The sequence below is a fragment of the Meriones unguiculatus genome, chromosome 10 (assembly GCF_030254825.1).
Source record: "Meriones unguiculatus strain TT.TT164.6M chromosome 10, Bangor_MerUng_6.1, whole genome shotgun sequence".
In the NCBI taxonomy this organism is placed as follows: Eukaryota; Metazoa; Chordata; class Mammalia; order Rodentia; family Muridae; genus Meriones; species Meriones unguiculatus.
Window position 1 is genome coordinate 17,216,739 of NC_083358.1, and position 22,350 is coordinate 17,239,088.

The 22,350-nt window shown below is 55.8% G+C and overlaps 2 protein-coding genes across 13 annotated transcripts in view; one reads left to right on the forward strand and one right to left on the reverse strand.

Annotated features, from left to right (window-relative positions):
- Positions 1-1,356, forward strand: part of Il34 (interleukin 34) — a 55,500-nt gene extending 54,144 nt beyond the window's left edge. For all 4 annotated transcript variants that reach the window (XM_021632552.2, XM_021632548.2, XM_021632549.2 and 1 more), the window contains exon 7: positions 61-1,356. In XM_021632552.2, coding sequence (XP_021488227.1) covers positions 61-230 — 170 coding nt within the window. In that variant the 3' untranslated portion in view covers positions 231-1,356. The remainder of the gene's footprint in view (positions 1-60) is intronic.
- Positions 1,112-21,388, reverse strand: Mtss2 (MTSS I-BAR domain containing 2). 9 transcript variants are annotated; one of them, XM_060391983.1, is made up of 15 exons: positions 20,968-21,374; positions 19,884-19,949; positions 16,628-16,689; positions 16,470-16,543; positions 15,691-15,775; positions 15,499-15,590; positions 15,344-15,418; positions 14,036-14,193; positions 13,610-13,717; positions 12,867-12,964; positions 10,893-11,109; positions 5,182-5,256; positions 4,686-4,862; positions 4,378-4,543; positions 2,068-4,204 (listed from the first exon to the last, which is right to left on the reverse strand). In XM_060391983.1, the coding sequence occupies exons 4-15, from the start codon at positions 16,486-16,488 to the stop codon at positions 3,417-3,419; spliced, it is 2,058 nt and encodes a 685-aa protein (XP_060247966.1). In that variant the 5' UTR covers positions 16,489-16,543; positions 16,628-16,689; positions 19,884-19,949; positions 20,968-21,374; the 3' UTR covers positions 2,068-3,416. The 9 variants fall into 9 exon arrangements, with proteins under 9 accessions (XP_021488221.1, XP_060247966.1, XP_021488218.1 ...); XM_021632546.2 differs by lacking the exon at positions 19,884-19,949 and having other exon boundaries at positions 1,112-4,204; positions 10,893-11,013; positions 20,968-21,373; XM_021632543.2 differs by lacking the exon at positions 19,884-19,949 and having other exon boundaries at positions 10,893-11,097; positions 20,968-21,380.
- Between the last annotated feature and the right edge of the window lie 962 nt (positions 21,389-22,350).

Genomic DNA, 22,350 nt, shown 5'->3' on the forward strand with positions numbered 1-22,350 from the left:
GTTGGCTCTTCTGTTCTGCAGGGCTTTTCTGTATTTTTTTCTCCTTTCTGTCTCTTGCAGGTAAACAAAGTCCCATCCTAAAATGGCAAGACTGTGAGCTGCCGAGTCTCCATCCCCACAGTCCAGGGTCCTTCATGCAATGTGCAGCTGCCAAACTGTACCCTTTGCCTCGGCAGCCCCCCACCTCCCTGCCCAGTTCCCCAGGCTCAAGCCGTGGCCTGTTACCCTGAGTAGTCTGTGTGTGTATGAGGACCCTGGGTCGGGCCACTGGATGTTTTAGGAACTGGCCTGGGTCTGAGGCTTTCCTGGATGGTGGGTAGGTAGCCCTTTAGGAAAGACCTCCCGGGAAAGGCATTCTGCCTTCCTTAACACAAACAGGCCCAGCTTCCTGCCTTCGTACCTGTGGTATCACCTGGAGCCTCCGGGAGAGGGAGGGGGAAGAATCTGGAGGGGAAGGCCGGTTGCTCCCTCCACTTCCACCCCTACCTGTGTGTGGCTGGTTGCGAAATCTGCAAACACTACTGCCCCACAGGTGGGTGCCCGGCGACGGGGTGCCACACAGGTTTCGAGGCTCTCTGGGGCTTTCTGAATGTTGTTCTGAATGTGGGGTGCGGGGCTGAGGGCTGACCAAATGCCGTTATCTTGCCACAACAGCGCTCTTCCGGTCCCTTTTTCTATTAAAACAGCCACTTGTTTGGTTTGGCTTGCATCTGTGACGGTAAACCTGGAGGGGCTGGGTTCTGGGGACGGAAGGGTGGGCCTGGGTGTGCCGTGGGTCTGGGTTTGGGTGTCTGGAGCCTGCAGTGGAGAGAGCCATACCCAGGACCCATGGAGCACTCTTTTCTTCTCTAGGCCCTGACATCTCAGCAGGCCCACGTCATGCCTGCTGGGGTGTCGAGGTGCCTGGTGGCCGTGGTCCTCCCGGCTTCCCCCACAGTCTCCACGGGAGTACTTAAAAGACCAACCCAGGTCCCTTCCCAAGTTCTTCTCCCCCCTCCCCCCTCCAACTTCTATCAGTGACACCTGGCTTGGAGCCCCAGTCAGGATGTGAAGGGGCAGGGAGTAGAGCGGGGAGCGAAGGCAGCCTAGGGAGGCCAGCAGGAGGCGGGGCGTTAACTACAGTACCACTTTATTAATACTGGTATTCTTCACAGTGCATTTGTTACTTGTAGCAGTGACTATTTAAACCAAGGAGAGGATGGAGAGGGGGGGTGGGTGGGAGAATTTATCCAAAACTTGACAGAAAGAAAAGAATAGAAGTGGTTTTAATGGGAGGGGAGGATGGGAGGTGGGGACGAGGGTGAGTAGGAACCAGGAGGGGCGGCAAAATAAATTAAAAAAAAAAAAAAAGAACAAGTTAACAGCACCAGAAAAGTTACTTCAGTCAAAAAGACACATCTGAAAAGAATATTTTGCTGTACAAAAATGAAAAATAAAGTGTATGTGAAGAAGCCCCCAAACCAAAGTCTCTATGATGTAGGATGGTTGGCTCGGATCCCAAGGGTGGACCTATGTGAGAGGTGAGGACTAAAGGAAGGTGGCAGTGGGGAGGGGATACTGTGGGTCGGACAAAGGGGTGGAGTATGTACAGCCCTGGAGGGAAGGAGAAGGCTGAAGGTGGGGTGGCCATGCCACCCTGACCCCTTCCTGGAAGTCCCTGACCTCCCTTCCCGTCAGGGCTTGGAGCCCCCAGACGGCAGTAAGCCCATCTTCTCAGACCCCCTCCTCTAGGACCCACTCACCCCCAGGGTGCAGGGGCCGCATCTACCCACTCACGTCCTGCGTTCCTTTCCATCAGCCCTAATGGCCCCGCTGGGGAAGGTGCAGCCAAAATGCCATCCTGGGTTCCACCGGCCATTTGCTTGCCTGGACCCTATACTTGGGGCTCTGGCGACAACCAAGTTTGGTGGGCTAGCTCTCAAACCCTGTAGGTCATTCTCTAGCAGCCTCAGGGGGTCCAGTGACAACTCCATCCACACACAGACCTACTGGGCTTGTCCTGCTAGGGTACCAGCTCACGGCACCAGAGCACCCATGCCCTTGGGCCCAGGTCAGCTCCAACTGCATCTGCAGACCGCAGCATGCTCTCTGGCCTCCTGTGGGGTGGGGGAGAATGCCGCCCGCTTTACCTGCACCTCCTGAATCTCTCCTCTGGCCCTACACTTAACGTGCTTTGACTTGCTCGCTCGGGCTGCACACTTGGGGCAGGCCCCCACTGCCAGCTCCAGCCAGGCCTCCAGGCAAAGACTCTCTTGGGATGGCGTTGCCTCTGGCAACAGAAAGTCAAAACCAACCTTCTAAGACTTGCCCCAAGTTGGGCCTGCAGCTCACTCACATCACAACAGAATGGCCAGAGGCCCCTGGCCTGCCCTCTCCCGCCTTTTCTACCAACACTCCAGACGCTGTTGAGAAGAGAAGCTTCCCCTGGTTTTGGGAGAGCCGATTTTACCCTTCTCTGGCCACGAGCCCACCACGGGGCCCCCACATCTGTCTCTCAGGCACTCAAAACACACACCCTGTACCACCAGCTTGCCCCACACATAGTTCTTGTCTGGGGTCAGCTCCATTTTTATTACAGTCATAAAATAACCCCCCATACCCTCTAACGCTCCAGCCCTTATTCCCCAGCAATTGTGAAACTGTAACCCCAGGTGCTCGCAGAGTTAAAGCTTCAAAGCATCCAGACGAGAACAGGACATCTGAGAGACCCGGTGTGGGCCTCTGGACTCAGTCCCCCCGCTGCCCTGCCTCACCTCCACTAGCTACTCCTCACAGCAGGAGGGGCGCTGGAGGCGCCCTGAGACAAGGCCCCTGCATTCCCTCCCGCTAGGCTCTCTCTCCCGTGAGTGGGTCCGGCTTTGCGACACCTGACTGTCCCTAGCCCCAGTCACAAACAGGTCCTCAGCGGATTGGGTGCCTGGCCCCTCCATGACCACCCTGCCCCCTAATGAGAGGAATCTGGGAGAGGCATGGCAAAGGCGAGAGGAAATGGTACAGGGCCCAGGCAGGGAGAAGAGGGAGCCAGCATTCAAGGAAAGAGCTGGGCATATGGCCCTCGAGGGCAGTGGGGCCAGAGGAAGAGAGTTCCGGACCCCAGGCCAGGAGGGGCCCGAGTAGCAGGCCCAGCCCTTGGTTATGGGCTCTGGGGTTTGGAAGAAGCAGGGCCTGTGGGAAGAGGAGGAGGAGTAGGTGAGGAAAGTATAAAACAGGCTCTGTCCTGGCGAGGGGTGTGAAGGAAGTCACTTCCTGCGAGATGCCGAGATCCAGCCTGGTTGTCTCTCTATAAAGTGGCCGTGCCTCATTCCCGGCGCTGTTCTGTTTTCTGGCTGCGCTGCTGCTCAGGGTGGCTGGCCGCTGCTCACAGATCAGGCCACCTACTCGTGCCAGGCCCAGACAAGGAGGGGAGGGTGGCACCATCATAAGATGCGGGGCGCCGACCTGTCGTTGGTGACGGTCCTGCGGAGCCGGACCCCGCGCCGAATGGCCACCAGCATGTCTTCGGCTGGGGGGTCACTGGTGGCAGCAGGGGGTGGGGTGGGTGTCTCCTCAGAGGGGGTGGCCGACAGGGCAGTAGGAAAGGGGAACTGGCCCTCGCCCAGGGCATGCGCGCCGGCCACCAGCTCCCCGAGCTTTTCTACCAGGCTGTGCCTGTTGGCAGCCAGCTGCTGCTCCTCATCGTCCTCAGCGGGCAGCCCAGCCGCAGCCCCGCCGTAGCCAGCTGCCTCCGGGGATGGGCTGCCCCAGGCCGTATTGGGCAGGCTGAGCCTCTTTGGGGAGGCTTTGGCCAGGTCTGGCGCCAGAGGTGAGGCCGCTTCGTCTGTGTAGAAGACACACTCCTCGCTGCCTGCCCGTGTGGGCCCTACATAGCCAGGGGAGTCGGGCACCGTGGGTGTCTTCACGGGGACGATGGGTGGCCGGATGGGGATGGGGCCGGCGCTGGAGAGGGCGCGGCGCACAGTGGGTTTGGTAGAGGGCGTGCGGCGGATGGTGGCCACGCCAGGAGGCGCACCTGAGGGCAGCCCCATGGCCGCAGGCAGCCCCGCCGTGGGCAGCCCCGCGGTGGAGGCTGGGCGCTTGGTCTGGATCAGGCGGCGATAGTTCTGGGCAATGTTGCTGTTTCGAGGAATGGTGGATGATTTGTCGAACTCCGGGGGACCCTCACTGTCTGCATCCCCGTTCACGGAGTAGCAGTCGTAGTCTGAGCCTGGAGACACAGGGTGTGGTGAGGCCAGGGCCAAGGTGCTCCCTGAGCCCCATACCTCAAGGGAGACACAGAGAAGGAAGGAAGCCCTCTTCTGTACGGCCCTCATCCTAGCTGTCCCCGGTAGAGGGGGTCCTGTGAAGCACACCCAGCCTGTGGGACCCCTCCAGGCCCACCTTGCGAGGGGATGGTGTCCTCGGAGCACGAAGGCGTGGTGGTCTGTGTGCTGTAGCCACTGGAGTACTGCAGCGAGTCCCGGCTGCTCTTCTGATGTTCAAGGCTCAGTCCCCGAGTCAGTACCATGGCCAGGTCGCTGGCTGCAGGGGACACCTCCTCACCATGCTGAGTGTGGGGGAAAAGGGTGGACTAAATGCCTCACTCTCCACTTCCACCCTTTCCCAGGCCTCTGGGTGGCTCCATCAAGGTGGACAGAGTGGGCCCTGAAGACGGCCTGCTGGGCCTGGCTGGGGCGCTGTCCACTTACTTTGGCTGCTATGGTGGCGGGGGACATCCGGGGTCGCGGCGCCTCCTCTCCGCTGGAGCCCACAGTGCCTCCACCAGCGGGACCTGGCTCGGCGTCTCGGAGGAGCTCCACGCGATCCTTCCTCCGCTGCAGGGTGGTGGCCGAGGGCTGTTCATGGGGGCCGGCCTTGGTCCACTCCTGCAGGGTGTGGCAAGCAAGTCAGGACCTTACTGTCCATGACCTCAGAGGCCCTCCTTTGTGGGTGCAGATCTGTGAGGGGCCTCTGGCTTGCCATCACGGCCATGGCTAGAATCTGGTGGGCAGCAGTGACAGTTCCGTTCCCACCAGCCCTGGGGTGGGGCAGGGTGTGTCAAACAGAAAGGTACAACCTCAGCAAGTGCCTGGTGCCCGTTTCGCAAAGACGGGAGGGAGCCCGCCCACACAAGCCTCCTTGCTGAATCTGGCTGCCCCTGGTGAGGAGGGCATGGGGTGGGCAGCTGGGGCCGGGGGCACTGACCGAGGTGGGGGAGCTGCACTCGCTAACCGACTGGCAGGTTTCTGAGGCCTCGGAGGACGCAGAGCTGGAGGACTTCTGCCATGCAGAGGCGAGCGGGTGGTCGCAGATGGGGGCCCGTGGGCAGACAGGCCAGGGAGGCAGGGAGGAGAAAAGAGTTGTGGTCACAGCGGTGGCATGCAGTGGGCAATCTGAATTTAGCAGCTCACCCTGTACTCCCCTCCTTGGCCTTAGCCACCATGACCACCACAGAAGGCAGCACCCCAGGACACAGCCTGCAGGCACTGACCTGTCCATGACCCCAGCCCAAGAGCCACATACTTTAAGGCTTCAACGAAGGCTTCCCTAGAGACAGCTTTTGTGCGGTGGCAAAGGAAAGAGTGACATTGAGGATATAGGTGTTTGGTTTGGGCATCCAGATTGATGGTGTCCCTGTTTTCTCAGAAAAGGCATGGCCTGGGGAGGAGGGACCACAGAGTCCCGAGGGCCATCCTGGGAACGTTCAGCTGAGCTTCCCGTCAGTTCTCTGTGCACAGCCACATGTATGACCTGGCATCAGGGGCTGGGGCTGGGTACCAGGCAGTGGTGGAGCAGGATGAGGCTGATTGGAGGTGAGGCTCCCGAGTGTTTGGGGTGCTGACATTCTGTGGCAGGGAGGAAGAGGACAGTCCAGCACAGGGGCTGCAAGGAGCTGTCAGGGAAGAGGGGACCTCAAGGCCGATGCTGACTTTGTCACTGAGTTCAGGAGTCAGGTGAAGCTCCATCACCCTGTCCCTGAAGCTAACCCAAGGTGGCTTCAGCAGCACCCTCCCCTGCCCAAGTTTCCATGCCGTCCCTGACTGAGACCACCCAAATGAAAGAGAATCAAGCATCAGAGAGGAGGACCGAGGGATTAATAACACATTCGCCTTTAGCAATATGACTTAAATAATAAAAAATAAACAAACGGTGTTAAAACTCAGCATGGAAGTTCAAGGTTCATTCACGGAAAAAAATGAAAAACAGCACCAACCACGAACAGTGAGGAACTTCATTAGCCCAACAGAGAAGACTCACAGAAAGATGTACCTTTCCCTCTGAGGTTGGGAAAAAGACAAAGATGCCCACTATCAACATCTATCAATCTCTGCCAGTGCAATAAAGCAAGACAAAGAAAATGGAGAGGAAAAATAAGATGGCAGAATGATGAGCCTATGAATGGTTCAATAGCTCAAGCAGGACAGCAAAAGCACAAACGAGTTTTTAGAAGGATAAACTAGACTGATCTTAAGATTAGGAACATCTAGTTCATCAAAGGTTCTACTAAAGGGCCTGGAGAGATGGCTCATCTGTAGAGCACTTGCTGCTCCTGTAGAAGACTTGGGTTTGGCCCACATGGCGACTGACAACCAGCTGTGACTCCATTTCTAAGGGTTCTGATGCCCTCTTCAGGTCCCCTCAGGCATTGCATGCAGGTGGTACACATACATGCAGAAAATACTTGCACACATGAAATAAAAAATATAAATATTAAAAAAAGATATCAAAAGGAAGTAAGTGCGTACTCAGAATATTTCTAATGAAGGACATGCATCTACAATATTTGTAGTTATAAAAATCAACACACACAGACACACATGAAAAATGGACAAATGATATGAATAGGCCTTGCACAAAATATATTCAAATGGACGTTAAGATTATGAAAATACATTGGGCCTGGTAGCGTACAACTTTAATTGCAACACTCAGGAGGCAGATTTCTGTGAGTTTGAGTCCAGGCTGATCTACATAGTTCTAGAATAGCCAGGCCTACATAATGAGACCCTTTCTCAAAAGAAAAAAGGGCATGAAAAAATATCCTACCACATCATAAGAAACACTCAAATACAGGGTGTTACTATTGTATACCTGTCAAAATGGCTCAAGTGAAAAAGCTATAAATACCAGGGCTGGTAGGGACGTGGGACAGATAATAATGGACATAACCTTGTTAATAAGAATTTTGGGACTTGACAATTCTACTCCCACTCACCTTTCCCTGTACAGAACTGTGTACCAGAATGTGCACAGCAGTACCCTGAGTAGCCATGGTCCCTAAATAAATGTGATGGTTACCTTTGTCAACGTGACACAATGTAGCATCACTTGAGAAGAGAGTCTTACTAAGAAACTGTCTACACCTAGATTGGCCCGTGCACATGTCTATGGGGGTTGTTGTAAGTTAATTGGTCCAGCCCACCATGAGTGGCACCATTCCCTAGGCAGGGGTCCTAATCTGAATAAGAGTAGAGAAAAACGAGCGAGGCACAAGCAAACAAGCAAGAATTCATTCATTTCTCTTGTCTCTTGACTGTCGAGGTGATTAGCTGTTTGAGGCTCCTACCCTGGCTTCCTCACAGAGTTGGTCTATGATCTGGATTATAAAATGAATAATCCCCTTCTCTTCCTTTTTTTTTTTTTTTTAAGATTTATTTATTATCTACACAATGTTCTGCCTGCATGTACACCTGCATGGCAGAAGAGGGCACCGGATCTCATTATAGATGGTCGTGAGCCACTATGTGGTTGTGGGAATTGAACTCAGGACCTCTAGAAGAGCAGACTGTGCTCCTAAACTCTTAGTCATCTCTCTAGTCCCTTCTCTTCTAAGCAGGCTTTTGTTATGATATTTTATCACAGCAACAGAAATGCAAGTACAACACCAGGGAACTATCTAAAATGTCCCCCAAACATAGAATACTGAAATACGTTACACACTAATTCAATGGAATGTTAATATTAATAGAAATGATACCTGTTTCCACATATGACAGATGAATCTCATATCTCATAAACATAATACTGAGAGCCTAAGTCAAACATGCAAGTACATACTGTACGATTGCATATAAATCATATCTGTAACTTTTTTTGTGGTACTGGGATCAAACCTAAGGCTTAATGTATGCTATGTAAGTGTTTGACAACTGAACTATTCTCCCGGCCTAGCAAGTTATACACGCATATGTACACATGTAAACACACACACACACACACACACACACACACACACACGAGCCAGCAATTACTTTGCGTGTAGGAGAGTAGTGATGGAGGAATGCAGGGACTTTGGGGACAAGCTGTGTCTTGTTTTTGGTACTGGCTGCCTGTGTTCAGTTTGCAGACTTAGATATCCCGTGATACATTGACTTCTCTGTTATGGATGGATAGCATATATCAGTTAAAAGATTCTTGAGACTCAGTGGTAATGGATTTTAACCCATAGAATAATAATAATAAAAAAGAACTATTTATAGGTCCATTATGGCACAAATAAATGTCAATGCAAACAAACGGGGAGAGGGATGAGTTTTTTCAGTAGGATTTCAGTTAATGTGGGCGGGGGATGACGGAACTGGGAAACTGCTATTGTAACAGATGAAGATGTTAAAACAAGGTGTGAATGCTCAGCGGGGTTGGGGTATCTGCAGTCTCAAGGTGTCACCTGGACATTAACTGCAAGAGGAACTGAACAGTGGGTGGTCAGGCCAGCTACACCTCATCACCAGTCATGAGGCAAAGTGGGATCTCACAGCGGACAGAGCATCACTACTGTGGTGTTCTCAACATTAGACCAATTTGACTTCTCTGGTTATAAAATATGTTTGGGGTCTGGAGGACCAGCTCAGTGCTAGAGTGCTTGCTGAGCACCTGTAAGGCCTTGGGTTCCATTCTTGGTACATTTGTATTTAAGCTGGGTGTGGCGGCTCATAGCCATAATCACAGTGTTAGGAAGGCTGAGGTAATCCGGGTGTAGTGGAGCAAGTCTTTAATCCCAGCCCTCAGGAGGTAGAGGCAGGCTGCTATGTATGAGTTCGAAGCAAGCCTGATCTACAAATTGAGTTCCAGGCTGCCAGGGAAGTTAAACAGAAAATCCTATCTTTAAAAAAACAAAAACAAAAACAAAAACAAAAAAAGACTAAGGTAAGAAGATGGAGAGTTTGGGGTCAGCCTGAGTTACACAGGGAGACACTATTTCAAAAACAAAAACAAACAAACAAACAAACAAACAAACAAAACCAAGGGAGGTAAAATAAACAAAAACTGTTTGTTACCTAAGATGTTAGCTTTGAGGTAAGACAGTGGGCCGGGTACCTGAGAACTATTCTTTTTGCAGCTTTTCTACAAGCCTAAAATGAGAGAAGGCAGACAGGGGGATGTACTCCTGCAATCCTAGCACTTGGAAGACTGAAGCAGAGGACTGCTAGTTTTGAGCCCAGCCTGCACTATAAAGGGAAAACTTAACCCTGTTTTAAAAAAATACTGGGGCTAGAGAGTTGGTTCAGCAGTTGAGAGCACTGTTTGCTCTTCCAATGGACCTGGGTTCAATTCCTGGCATCCATAACTGGCAGCTCATGATCTGTAATCCCAGTTCCAGAGGATCTGACACCCTCACACACACATACAAGTGGGCAGAATACCAATGTACATAAAATAAAAATAAATAAATCATTAAAAAGTGTTAAAGAACCCACTGAACAAAAAAGCCCTAAGCCCTCATTTGGATAATAGTGAGAGAGAGAGAGAGAGAGAGAGAGAGAGAGACAGAGAGACAGAGAGACAGAGAGACAGAAGCAAGTGGGACATGAATTACAACGCCAGCAGGAGAATACAATGGGGGCTGAGAGATGGCTCTCAGCAAAATGCTTGCCTTACAAGAACAAGGACCCTAGAACCCAAGAGCCAAGAAGAGCCAAGCCATGGGCTGGGGAGATGGCTCAGTGGTTAAGAGCACCACTCGCTGCTTTTCCAGAGGGCCTGAGTTTGGTTTCCAGCACCCACATCACGGAGCTCAGAGCCGGCTGTACATTCAGCTGGAGCATCTTCAATGCCTCTGACCTCCAGGAGCACCTGCGCTCATAGCAGACGCAGACACCTACCCACAACTTAAAACAATAAAACCAAGCATTAAAAAGAAAAGCCAAGCATGGCCGCGCACACGCGTCATCCTAGCTCCGGGGAAGGCAGCCAGCCTACTGTACTCGGTGGGTTCCTGGCCAGTCTGACGCTGTCTTAAAAAAGAAGACAGAGGAAAAATATCCAAGGTTGACCTCTGGTCTCCGTATGCGCCTGCATACACGTGCACCTGTATCTACACACACACACACACACACACACACACACACACACACACACACAAACACACATGCACACACGCACGCGCACACGCACCAGTCTCTGCAATCTACGACTCTGACTCAAAAATAACACGTGCACATAGGCTCTGTGGTTAAGAGGACTGGAGGCTCTTCCAGAGGACCCTGGTTCACTTCCCAGCACCCACACGGCAGCTCACAACCATCTGTGGGAGACCTAATGCCCTCTTTGCACAGACCTACATGCAGACGGAACACTTCCACACATAAAGTAGCGATAAAACTACCACATACACAAATGGCTAAGGCTGGAGGTGTAGCCCAGCGACAGGTTATTTGTCTAGTTTGTACAACGCTCTGGATTCGGATAAAACAAGAAAATCCAGGTATATGCCATGTATGAGGCTCCTCTAAAACACAACGGTTCGCTGTTTAAAAGTGTGGAGTTGGAGATCAACGACAGAAGCAAGGAATGGCAGGAAGGCCACCTGACCAGTCTCTATGAGCCAACTGCTCCCCCCTCCCCGTCAAGGACAGCCTGAGGTTGGCATGAGGCTCCCGTTCCCCACCCACAAGGCCCTCCTGGTGGTCTCTCACCTGGCTGGTGATGTCGGAAGGCATGGGAGAAGGGGGCTTGGAGTAGGTGGCATCCTGGGAGACGAAGCCAGAGTCGTGGGAAGAGACGCTGGAGAGGCGGGTGGTGGCTGGCTGTGCCAGGCTGCGGTAGCGACAGGTGGAACTGGGTGAGTATGTTTGGGCACCCCCAGGCCACGAGGCTCCGCCACCCTTGGCACTGCTACCGCTGCTGGGGGCACGAAGGGAGTGAAGTGGGGTTGGGGGTGGCGGAGGCACAGTAGCCGGACAGGGAGGAGACACAGGTGTGTGCAGAGAGGGAAGAGCGACAGATGAGAGTGGGGAGAGGAGAAGAACAAAGGAAGGAAAAGACAGCATCAGACCACAAGGTCCCGAGACCCAGGCACTACGGAGGAGTTCTGGGATGGCGTGTCTCCGTGCTGGGGAGTCCCTGCCAGGATACACCCCGTGTGAGGACTCCCTCTGCCTCCCACATTACCATCAGATCGCTTGTTCTTAGGTTCACGGTGGGAGAGCTGAGTCACCAGGCATTGAAAACTGGGAACAGACACAAGCCTGCTAGTTTCTAAACTGCCTCCTCAGTCTGCTGCCTGCTGTCTAGTCTCAGCGGAGTACCTGGCGTGCGGTGAGATGACAGTGTCTGGAGATGGAGGCGGCTTGCCAGCGGGGGCCTACCCTACCATCACCCTGTCCCTCCTTTTAGGAGTGTAGTTTTCTGAGCCTCCCCTTCGCCCGGGCAAGACCTTGGATCTCCCAGGCCCACAGAGAAGCAGCTCCTTTGTAATCACATTCCTCCTGGGACGGCCACTGCCACTCGCTCCAAGTCTGAAGAGGACCCAGAGGCTGTGGCCTTACCTCTCCTTGTAGGATGCACTGATCACTGGGTCTAGCTTTTCTCTAGCTCCCAGCGCCCAGACCGAGAGAATTTGGGGGGAAGGGGTACCCGGGACAGAAGCTCCCTAATCTACAAGCTGCTCTGAGTTCATTGCTCTCCCTACCCAAGGACCCTTGAACCATGAGCATCTCCTGAAATCCAATCTCAGGACCAGCCCAGTGAATGAACAAGACTGCCAGCTTCTTCCCGTCTCCGTAAGACCTGAAGAGCCACACAAGTCAGTGCTGACAGCTGTGGCAACTGTCTGGCACTAATTTGCGGCTACCACCAGGCTGCAGTGTCTTTTACCCTGAAGCCCAAACACATATTCTAAGAAACCCCGTATTGTTTCTTGATCTTAGGCTCTGTTTTAGTTTGGTTTATTAAGGCAGGGTCTCAGATAGCCTCGGATGGCCTCCAACTTGGTATGTAATTGTGGACGGCCTTGAATTCCTGTACTCTCTACCCTACCAGATGCTGGGATTTCAGGCAAGTGTCATCCTACCTGCCTTCTTTCCTTCCTTCCCTTTTTTTTTTTAGACAGAATTTTTCTACAAAGCCCTGGCTGTCCTGGGACTCACTATCCACTCAGTGAATAGGCTGGCTTTGAACTCACAGAGATCTACTTGCCTGTGCTTCCCAAATGCTGGGATTAAAGGGGTGTGCCACCACAACTGACGCTCCACCTAGCTTTTAAAAGTTATTTTTTGAGATGGGGTGATTCTGTCGTCTTCCTGATTCCACTTCCCAAGTGCTACAGTTACTGGCCTGTATCACCACACCCCGCTTGATATAACCATACTGTCCTACGCCTGGCAGGGACCAACGGCTAAATCAAGACTCAGGTGTTTTAGTTCCCCTCCTGACACAGTGGTGCCAGGACTCGCCTGGCACACAATGATGGTCCGTCCTCGAAGCTGCTGCCCGCCTTTCCTGCCAACCTACGTGTGTGCCCATATCCACTCTATGTGATGAGGCCTTGGATGCTTACATGCTGTTTGAGTTCTGGGGTGCTGGAGCAATTGCCTACCCAGATTTACTTGGTTTCTCTAGACAGCCCCAGGATTAGCTCTCCCTCTGCCCTGCATGAGCCTGACACTCACCTGCACATGCTGGACTTCCGGGAGCTGGAGCTGCTGGGTGACGAGGGAGGTGTTTGGTAGGACCAGCTGTAGTCAGAGCCCTTCAGGTCTTTGATCACCTGGACAGAGGCACGGGGAAGTCACTAGAGAAGGCACCAACCCGTAGAGTGCCTTATCATGCTTCAGAGAGCGGACTGGGCAGGCCATCTTCCACTGCATCCCCAACTATGAACTACACCCCAGGAGATGAGCCTGAGGACCCCAAGCCCAACTCCAGCCTTCCCCTGACTCAGGCTTCTTACTGGGCCCCCTCTGTGCCAGGCAGGAGACAAGGGACAAACAGGAGCTCCCGAGGACTCACAGCTGGGAGTAGTGACATCGGGGGTTTGAGGCTTGTTTTTCTCCTGTGGACTGGAGCCAGCTTAGAGTACCCCTGAATGAACCAAGGGAGGCTACCCCAGGGGAGTGTGCTACGGAGTGTGGGGTACCCAACCACAGGGGCTGCCCAGTGCCTTGTGTGTGTCTCTGTGTGGGGTGGGTTTGGTTCTGTTTGGAAGGGCCAAGCCCAGGGGGCCTGGCTTCTGCCCATCTGTGTCGGTCTGAGCCCTCCTCCCACATCAGGGCAGGTGTTCCCAGAAACCCCACAGGAGCTTTTGGATACTGTCTGGTTTTCTTCCCCCAAGCACCTCCCCACAAAACAAGGGCAGGATCAATCGTGTCTTCCCAGGTCCCGGTCTTGGCCTTGACCCCAGGGCTGGCCGCACCTGCTCACTGGCCGGAGGCAGCTTGTGGGGTTCCGCTGTCAGCACCACCAGGTCGTCAATGATGCCCTGCAGGTGGGTGATCTCTCCCAGCATCGTCAGCTCGCCGTTCTGAGGAAGCAGCCAGTCAGGGTCCAGGCCCCTACACCTTCTACCCACTCTGGAGAAACAAACGGGCCTCTCCCCTTGCACCCTTCCCTGATAACCAATGCTGATACAGGCTGGGCCTGTGCAACCAAGGTAACTCATGCAACCATCTGTCTAGATTCCACCGGAGTGTCACAGGCTGCAAGACCTGATTTCAGGCCAGGGGCACAGGGCCCTGAGTGAATTCACCCAGGGATCCAATCTTGGAGGTAAAGAGGTCTACTCTGGGTCTGTCCTCTGTCCCTTCCCAGGGTGGAGGCTCCAGATCATAGAGGGACCCACCACCACAGGCTGAAGGAAGGTGATGAAGGTGCAGAAGCGACCCCGCTCTTCGATCAGCGCTCGGCGCACGGCCTGTTTCTCCGTCTCTTCCAGGAGCAGGTACATGTCATTGACGTCTTGCAGAGCACTATCCAGCTGAGGCTGCAGGTCTCCTTTCCCTGCAGGGGTTGGGAGGAGAGGCCGCGCTGGGGACGCTGGCCTGGTTGGCTGTACCCACGGCTTAGGCCCCTGTGGTAGTGTTTTTGGCTGTGGGGTTGAGGTCAAGGGAGCCAGGGAGCATGGAGCAGACTCTAAGGCTTGTGGAGGGGCTGGTCCCACCAGAGCAGGCAGAGAAGACAGGCAGACAGACAGACACACATAGCAACACCAAGCTGCAGAGCCACCCAGGATCCGGGATAGGCTAGACCACAGGAGGGCCAGCGGGAGGCCTCTACTGCCCCAGCACGGTGGCCCTGACTTCAAGAGGTAGAGAGGGAAAGCAGAGCAAAGAAGAGCAGGGTGGGGGCTCAGCTCAGCATCAGGCCAGGCCACTAGGAGGTACAGGGGTCAGGAGAGCTATGGCTGGGCCCAGGGAGCAAAAAGGAGTATCTCAGCATGGGCGAGATACAAAGCACAAAGGACAGCAACAGCGGCACAGAGAAGCAGCGAGAGAGACAGAGAGAGGTGAGTGGATGAAGCGAAGGAAACGGTGAGGGGGATGGCGCTGGTGACAGCCAAGGATCTGGCTGGCCTGGCAGGAGTGGGCAGCCAGGGCCTGCGACCCCCACTCTGCCCAGCCAGTGAACCCCTCCTGGCCTGGCAGACCGACCCAGCTTGCCACTCATTTCTGGCCAGGGGTCCCAAGGACACCAGGGGAGGTGTGCCCCAGGCTCCTCCCTTGGTGGACCAACCGCCTTTCTTGTTCCTTCTTGGAATGGAGCGGTTCCTTCCAATGGCCCTGAGCTGGGGGGAGGGGTCAGAGGGGGTGGCAGAGACAGACAAATGCAACAAGGACAGAAGGAGCAGCTGGAGGGACGGACATTTGACTTACCAAGCAGCTCTACAGGACGGATGTGGGAGGAGGAGAGGAGACAGAAAGAAAGAATGTGTGAAAGACAGCCGGATGAGCCACTCCTGGGGAGGGGTGGGGGCCTGGGATGTCTGGGGTGCTGGGTGCTCCCTCGGTCCCACCCGGCATGTCGGAGTGTCCTGTGTTGTGGGGGGGATAGGATCCCCCTGGTCAGGATGATGCTCGGTGGGTGGCCCACAGGGTGGTTTGCAGAATGGGGCCCGAGGGGCTGGGCCTCGGTGGGGCGCTGTGAGCTCTACCTTTGCGCGCCTTCTTCTGCAGCTTCAGCGTGTCGGAGGACTTCTTTTTGATTTCATGCCTGGCTCGCTTATACTCTGTGCAGGGGCGAGAGGGGAGCTATGGTAACGGGGTCCCTGTGGAAACGTTCTGGGAACCCCGCGGAGCCCCGCCCTACCTTTTGCATGGTCCTTGTCCAGTTGGTTAGCAGACTTCTTCCAGTCTTCGATGCGCTCCTGCAGTGGATTGATGAGACTCTCCAGCAGCGCGCTGTGGGAGAGAGCTGTGGCTCAGGGCTAGGGGGCTGAGCTAGGGCAAGGATGGCCTCTCTAGGCTAGGACACCCGCTACGGTCTGCTGTGCTCACTCACTTGGTGAACTGCCGCAGCTTGGTCTCGATGCTGCGGTGGCGCATGCACATGCGCGTGAGTGCTGAACCAATGTCCCGCGTGGCCCCTGGCGAGGAAGCAAGCTGCATGGGAAGGAGCCTGGACGGGGGCCTCTGCAGTCCCGGCCTCGGACCACTAGGGGGCGCGCTGTTCCACAAAGGCGGCCCCAGCGCCACCCCCAGCGCCGGCAATCCTGCAGCCACTGATACTAGGACTGGGACTTCGGGCCCATCTTAGCCTTTGGTGGCTTCGTGTGTCCTACTGGCAAGTCCTGGAGCCTTTCCTTTCTCTTAGCTGGGACAAAGACGAGTCACCCAAGAAAAAGCCAGCAAAATTTCCAAATGGAAGACCTGGGGTCTCACAGTTTTACTGGTGTGTGCTGCTTCTAGAAGATCCAGGCGTGGGTTGTGTTCTATCACTCAAAGGTACAGAAACCCAGGTGCTTGCTAGATGTTATTCATCTAGTGAAAAGGGCCTCCAAGTCCCCAAGGGCTATTCTCCTGTCCCGTACAGTTTGCAGAAGGCACGTGGATGAGGAATTATAGAGCTGCCAACCGGCTCTGAAGGGTTAACTGAGCTGCCCACAGCAAGAGGGCGATCTCCTGGTAACACCCCTGTCACTGCTCACCTGTCCCTTGCCATCACAGCAGAAGCCAAGGTCTCCCTTCTGGGCTTTGTGTCCTTCCCATGGCCCATGTCCCCTTCCAGCCTCCCGGCCCACGGGGCGCATCCCCCAACCTCCAAACCGGCTCCCTCCCCACCTCGGGTGTTGGTGGCCATGTCAGCTACTTTCTGGAAGGCGTCTAGGAAGGCCACAGCAGCCAGCACGGTGGTCCTGGGAAGATACAGTGGGGTGTACGGTCATCAGGTGAGAGGTCCATCTCCAGCCACCCCTCCCTAGCACCCCGTGCAGCCTCACCTCAGCTGAGAGTGGAGCTTCGCAGCCTTGGAGTTGAAGTCCTCCCAGATGGGGTAGGAGCTCTGTAGTGAGGTGGGAGAGGAAGTAAGGTGTTGTGAGCTGGGGGCTACAGGGCTCCCACATCTTGTCCAAACTCCAGACAGTTTCTGAGATGACCCTGCCCCGGCATAGAGGAGGTGACTGAGCCCTACGGGGCAAGAGGCACAGGATGGAATGTGTCTCACCTGTCTGCAGCTCCCTTAGGGGAGACAATGGGTTGGCAGATGGTTTCCTTGGAGGCTTTCTCACAAGGCTCTGGGCTCAGCCCCGTGGGGGCCGCTATATTCCTACCATGTGTAGTGGGAGATGGAGCTTGGCAGAATTAAAGGCACACAGGGTCTAATGTGGCCCGGAAGCTGCTTCAGGCAGGCCAGTCATCTCTGGCCAGCATTGGTGGCTCACAGGCCTGGGGAGGCCATGGCTGCTATACAGGCTGGTCAGCCTGCCTGGGACAACTAGGCCCCAGGCTGAATGGGGCCTTGTGTGGCCAACAGAGCCACCTTTCTCCAGCCTCTCCTCTCCCCTTCAGGGGAACAGTGTGGCCTTTATCCTAGCCTGGCCACAGGCTCTATGTTGGGAGGGGGTTTCCCAATAGGGAGGTCGGGCTCCTGGTGACTGAGTTGTCCAGTCTGATTAAGGGGCTTTTCTGGCTAATGTTCTCCCTTCATGGCCGACAGGCCTGGGGAAAGTTCAGCCCTGCCCTGGGGGTTGCCCTGAGGGAGACCTTGCTCTTTGAAAGGTAGCCCAGGGCTAGCAAAGGCCCTGTCCCCCATAGGCTGACTGGGGCTGAGGCTTCTCAGAACCAAGGTAAAGGGTCAGGTCCAGGGATTCAGGAAGGGGGGTTCTTGGCTGGACCCCAGGGTAGGTTTAGCCAGCTTCTCTAGGGACAGAAAGGAGGCGGGCCACTTCACAGACCCTCAAAAACACTCTCTCCCTGCCCAGTCAAGCCAGTGTCAGGGAAAGCAAATATTTGAGAAGTGCACCAAGGCTGGAACAAGGGGAGGCTGTGGGTGGGCTGTCCCCACCCACGCAGCTCTGAATGAAAAGGCCAGGGAAGTCGCCCCCAGCAGTCGTCTGGAGCTAAGCCAGGGGCCGGCCTCTGGGGGTCTTTCAAGTGGACGCACCCTCACACCTTCTAAACAGGGAAGCCTGTTGAGGTCTCCCTCCACAGGGCAGAGGAAATGCTAGGGTCAGGGTGTCCAAAGTTAGTTCTCCTGATCCCCAGGAAAGCTCAAGCCCCTCAGCAACCCCTAGGCCATCTCAGAGAGTAAAGGCTCCCCCAGTGGTGCTGGTGAGGAAAACCACGGTGCTGGGGAGGCAAGCCCCATAATTCTCCTTGGTAGATGGATCTGGAAACCTCAGTCTTTAAGGACCTGAATTTCTTTTTCCCATGTCCCTCTGATTCACAAAGGACCTCGGGTAAAAGAGCTGAAAAGGCCTTTTTTTCAGGTGCCCCAGGGAGGGTCCGAGCTTCACCTGGCTCCTGTGCGTCATCACTAGCCACAGTAACTGCACTCACTGGCCAGGTGTTCTGGGCCAGGCACTCACTCAGTTCCTTCTGGTGTGTGCTCAAGTACCTCCCACCACCTTGCGAGTGAATCCTGAATGGAGCCCACTATTGCCCCATTTTTCTGACAAGGAACTAGAAGCTCAGTGAGGTCAAAGGGTCAAGGGACCAGGGTCAAGGTCTGATATTACACCTGACATATCAGGATAAAGGGATCCTGTTTTCAGGGGAGCAGCGTGAGGAGCACCTACACATGCTTCTGTGTAGGGAGGTGACAGGGACTGAGAGAATGGGGGAGACACAGGTTCTTGTTACAAGCACGGGGGACTGCTCTGGAACAGAGGGGAGGTATTCAAGTGGCCAGGATGAGACTGAAGCAGCTGTGGTGGAGATGGAGTGGGTCTGGGCATGGATGACCCTGGGTATGTGTGCCCAGCCCCAGGCACTGTAAAGTTGGGGCCTGTGTGTGGGCTCCAGGGGCTACTTACTGTGGGCAGATGGAAACTGGTTAAGAGGGCGAGAGCCCCAGCTCTCTGCGAGGAGCCCTGCCCCAGAAGCTAGGGCCTATGTGTCTGTGGGACACTCCCCACTCTGGATTATGACGGGCTCAGTGTTTGGTGGGGGTCCCCCTGCCTCTGTTGACTTGGTCTGTTGCCCCAGGGAGCTCAAGTCTCTGGGTTCAGCTGGCTTGAGAAGGCAGGGCAAACTAGTTAGCAGAGAACTAGTGAACTAGTTAATGGTTAACTAGTTCACTAGTTCTTCTTAACTAGTTTACTAGTTTCCAGGGCTCTCTCAGCCTCTGGGTTTGTATCTACCTCTGCTCCTGTACTTGCAGATATGACCGGGGACCCCCTAGCCCAGGGTTGGGCTTTCTAGTGGCTCCAGAGAACGTCATGGGGGAGCTTATTGGGGATCAACCCCATGGGTAATATGAGTTTCCCCGAACTTCCTCATGGTGGCCACTGAGTGAGGCAGCCAGAAGCAGCCTTCTAAAAGTCCAGTCCCTCAGCCTCCAGGTGACTGGTTCCATCTCTCACGCCAGGGTCCCTGATCACATGCATGTCATCGACAGGGGCACAGCCTATGTGATATGACAATACCGGGTAAAGCCTCTTCCATCCTGCCCCCACCGTATCTAGAAATCTCGCCTGTTGCTTAGCTAGAGCCCCTCGCTGAGAATGGACCCGGGTCTCAACGGAGTTCCTTGCAACTGGCGGAAATGGAGGACACAATCCTGCCATCTCTTCTGGGCAGAAGCGGCCGCCTGCTGCAGTGTTTGCTAAGTGGCTGCCAGTGGGAGGTGGTGCGGGGGAGGCGCCCACCCTCTGCCAGCCCAGGAGTGGCTAGGGGCGATGGTCTGGATTACCCAGGTTCAGAATGGGATGCTGGCCCCAGGATCATACCGCTTCCAAGGTGGCCAGGAACGCTGATGGCTGGTGATGAGGTCCTCAGGCGGAGTTGCCAGGGCCGTGGGTCCCAGGGGAAAGTACAGAACTATGGGAAGGCACTGACATGCTGCTAACTGACAAGTCCCAGGCCAGTGTGGCCTCAGGCCTCTTTCTGGGGGGGGGGGGGCAAGTATCTGAAAGACGCCTCCCCTCACTGGGGGTGTTCCCTTGGCAGCACGGGGAGGGGAGCCCCAATCTCTTGCATCTCTGCAAGCCACCACCTTCCTAAAGCACTTGCCTGTAATCCTTGGGCAGGGCGTACCTGAATGTGAGTTCCTCAGCCCCCAGGGTCTAGTAGGATTCTGGCTCATTCTTGGTAAGTGTGAGCCTAGGGTGGGGAAGCAGGAGGCGCAGGAGTTTCTGTGCAGGGCCTGAGACCTTCCCTGTCTACCATCCTGCTCGTAGATTAAGGGCAGGGAACGCTGGCTCTGGACTCCCACCCTGCCGCTGCTCTCCCTGCCCAGTCACTTTGGAGCAGTCCTGTCAAACACTGGCCTGTTTTGGGGTGAGGGAGAATTCAGCAAATTCCCAGACGGATAATAAGGACACCAAATTCCCAGACGGATAATAAGGACCGAGGTCAGAAGCAGGATCCAATGGTCTCCTGAATGACCTTGAGCCATTCCCAGGCCTCAGTTTCCCCAACTGAAAAGGGTGCCTGCTCAGCCTGACCTTGAGTGATCAGGATGTGGGGTTGCTTAACCACCACACAGCCCTTTCCCTGCCTCCTCCCAAGGTGGATTCGGTCCTCTCCTCGGGCTGCAGGGATGACTCCACCCAGGGGACTGGAGTACTGGAGATCGCTGGGGTTGTTGGTGGGGGGTGGGGCTGCGTCCACGCAGAGGCCCAAGGCCGGCGGGGAAAGAGTTAACGGTTCTTTGCTTTATTATTTTTTCCTGCCTTGGCGGTGACAGCATTGTCTGGGCTTTGGGGCTTCGGGGTATGTGTGTGTGTGTGTGTGTGGGGGGCATTGTGGTGGAAGGGGGCGGAGGCCCGAGAGACCTTGGATCCGTTAAAGGGCCTTAAAGGTCGGTCCTGGAAACAAACCCAATTCATAGTTTAGGGGTCTGGGGCACCGAGAGCTCATGGGTGCTCAGCCTCGGGTCGGGATCGTATGGGGCGATCTCACGGACACCCCAACCTGCGAGCACCCCCTCTCCCGACCCAGACAGGCACCCAGAAACCTTGGCACTGGGCGAGTGCAGCAGGACAGGCTTAGACAAGAACACACACACACACACACACACACACACACACGCACAACGCGCCACACAGCCACAGCAGGACACCGCTGCCTGCCACATGTCCCTCAGAGGGGACCGGCGCCCGGAGCCCGCCCGGGGTACCTTCATGTCGTTGACGATGGCCTGGAAGAGCCCGCCCAGGGCGCCGCACTCCTTCTCTGCCGTCTCCATGCTGGGGCCGGGCGCGCGGCGGCAGGGCGCGCAAGGGGCGCGGGGAGCCGTGCAGGGGAGGGGCCGGGCCGCCGCGGGCGCTGCTCCGGGGCCGCGCCGGGGCTCCCGCCTCAAGGCCGCGCTCTCAGCGGCCGGCGGCGCCGCGCTCCGGGGTTGCGGGCCGTGGGCGGGCGGCGCGGGCCATGGCTCGGTGGGGCTGGGGGCGCGGCGCGGGCAGTTCGCGGCGCAGCCTCGGCGCGGGCACTGGAGCGGCGGCGGCGGCGGTAATCCGAGCCGCCGAGGCTCGGGCGTCACGTGGGCGCGGCGGAGGGAGGGCCGCGGGGAGGGAGCGCGGGAGGGGGCTGTGGGAAAGGCCGGGCGGGCGCGGACCCATTCACGGCCAGGGACTAGGGCTTTGAAATCCGAGCCCTGGCGCTGCCAGACTGGTCGGGCGAGAGGGGCCGGCGGGCGCGGGCGCCACCGCGGGTCGGGGCGGCGCAGGGGCGGGGCCCGGCCAGCCCCCCGGCGGGAGCGGCCCCCGGCTTGCACCTTCAAAGCCTTGGGCTCGCCAAAGGTGAACCCCGCCGCGGATGCGGTCCTCAGCGCATCCAGTCTGAGCTATTGGTAGCATCTAGCAGGCGTACAGAGGCGAGCGGGGAACTGGCTGCGTTGGAGCTGCCCACCACAGGCCATTCATAAAGTCCAACCCTCCTGCACAAATGTCCTTCCGTTTCTTTTCTAAGTGGTGCCGATGCCACCTGGATTGGGTGTGGAAATAGTGATGGTGTCCCGGCCCAACTTCCTCGTGAGTAGGGGTCTTTATCGGGCCTGCAGAGTGTAGTTTGTGGAGACGCACGCAGGTGCACGTGGGCGAGGGCAAGTGCTGCTGTCGCCCTGGAGACTCCAGGTGAACCTGCTCTCAGAGGGGACAGTCAGGGCTCCAGGGAAAAGCAGGCACGAGCTCCTGGAGACCGAACGGGCTGCAGCAGGCAACTAGGGGTTTACTAGAAGGCCAGGCCAAGAGGGCCCAAAGCCTGGCGACCGGGGCAGAGATTCTTTGAGCCAAATCAAAGATTGGGGCATCTATCTCTGACCACTTCCCACCCCCACCCCCATTGCTCTGTGATCTGCAGTGTCCTGCTGTGCTACCTTGCCTGTGGACATCCACATTGCACAGGGAATAGGAAAGCAGGGTTAATGAATGGGAGTGGAGTCGAGAGGAAGGTGCTTAGTCCTGGGAAGCGCCGGGCCTTGGACTCACAACCCCATCAGGGCCCAGAATGAAGCTAGCTTTCCAGGACAGCTGCAGTATGAGCCTAGACTTAAGTGCCAGCA

Excerpts from the sequence above, each read along its gene's own strand:
- Mtss2 (XM_060391979.1), bottom strand. The coding sequence starts at position 21,036 with ATGGAGACGGCAGAGAAGGAGTGCGGCGCCCTGGGCGGGCTCTTCCAG. Across the intron at positions 16,544-16,627 it reads AAGCTCCACTCTCAGCTGAG|GACCACCGTGCTGGCTGCTG; the intron begins GTGAGGCTGCAC and ends GTATCTTCCCAG. Across the intron at positions 4,205-4,377 it reads GGACACCATCCCCTCGCAAG|GCTCAGACTACGACTGCTAC; the intron begins GTGGGCCTGGAG and ends CTGTGTCTCCAG.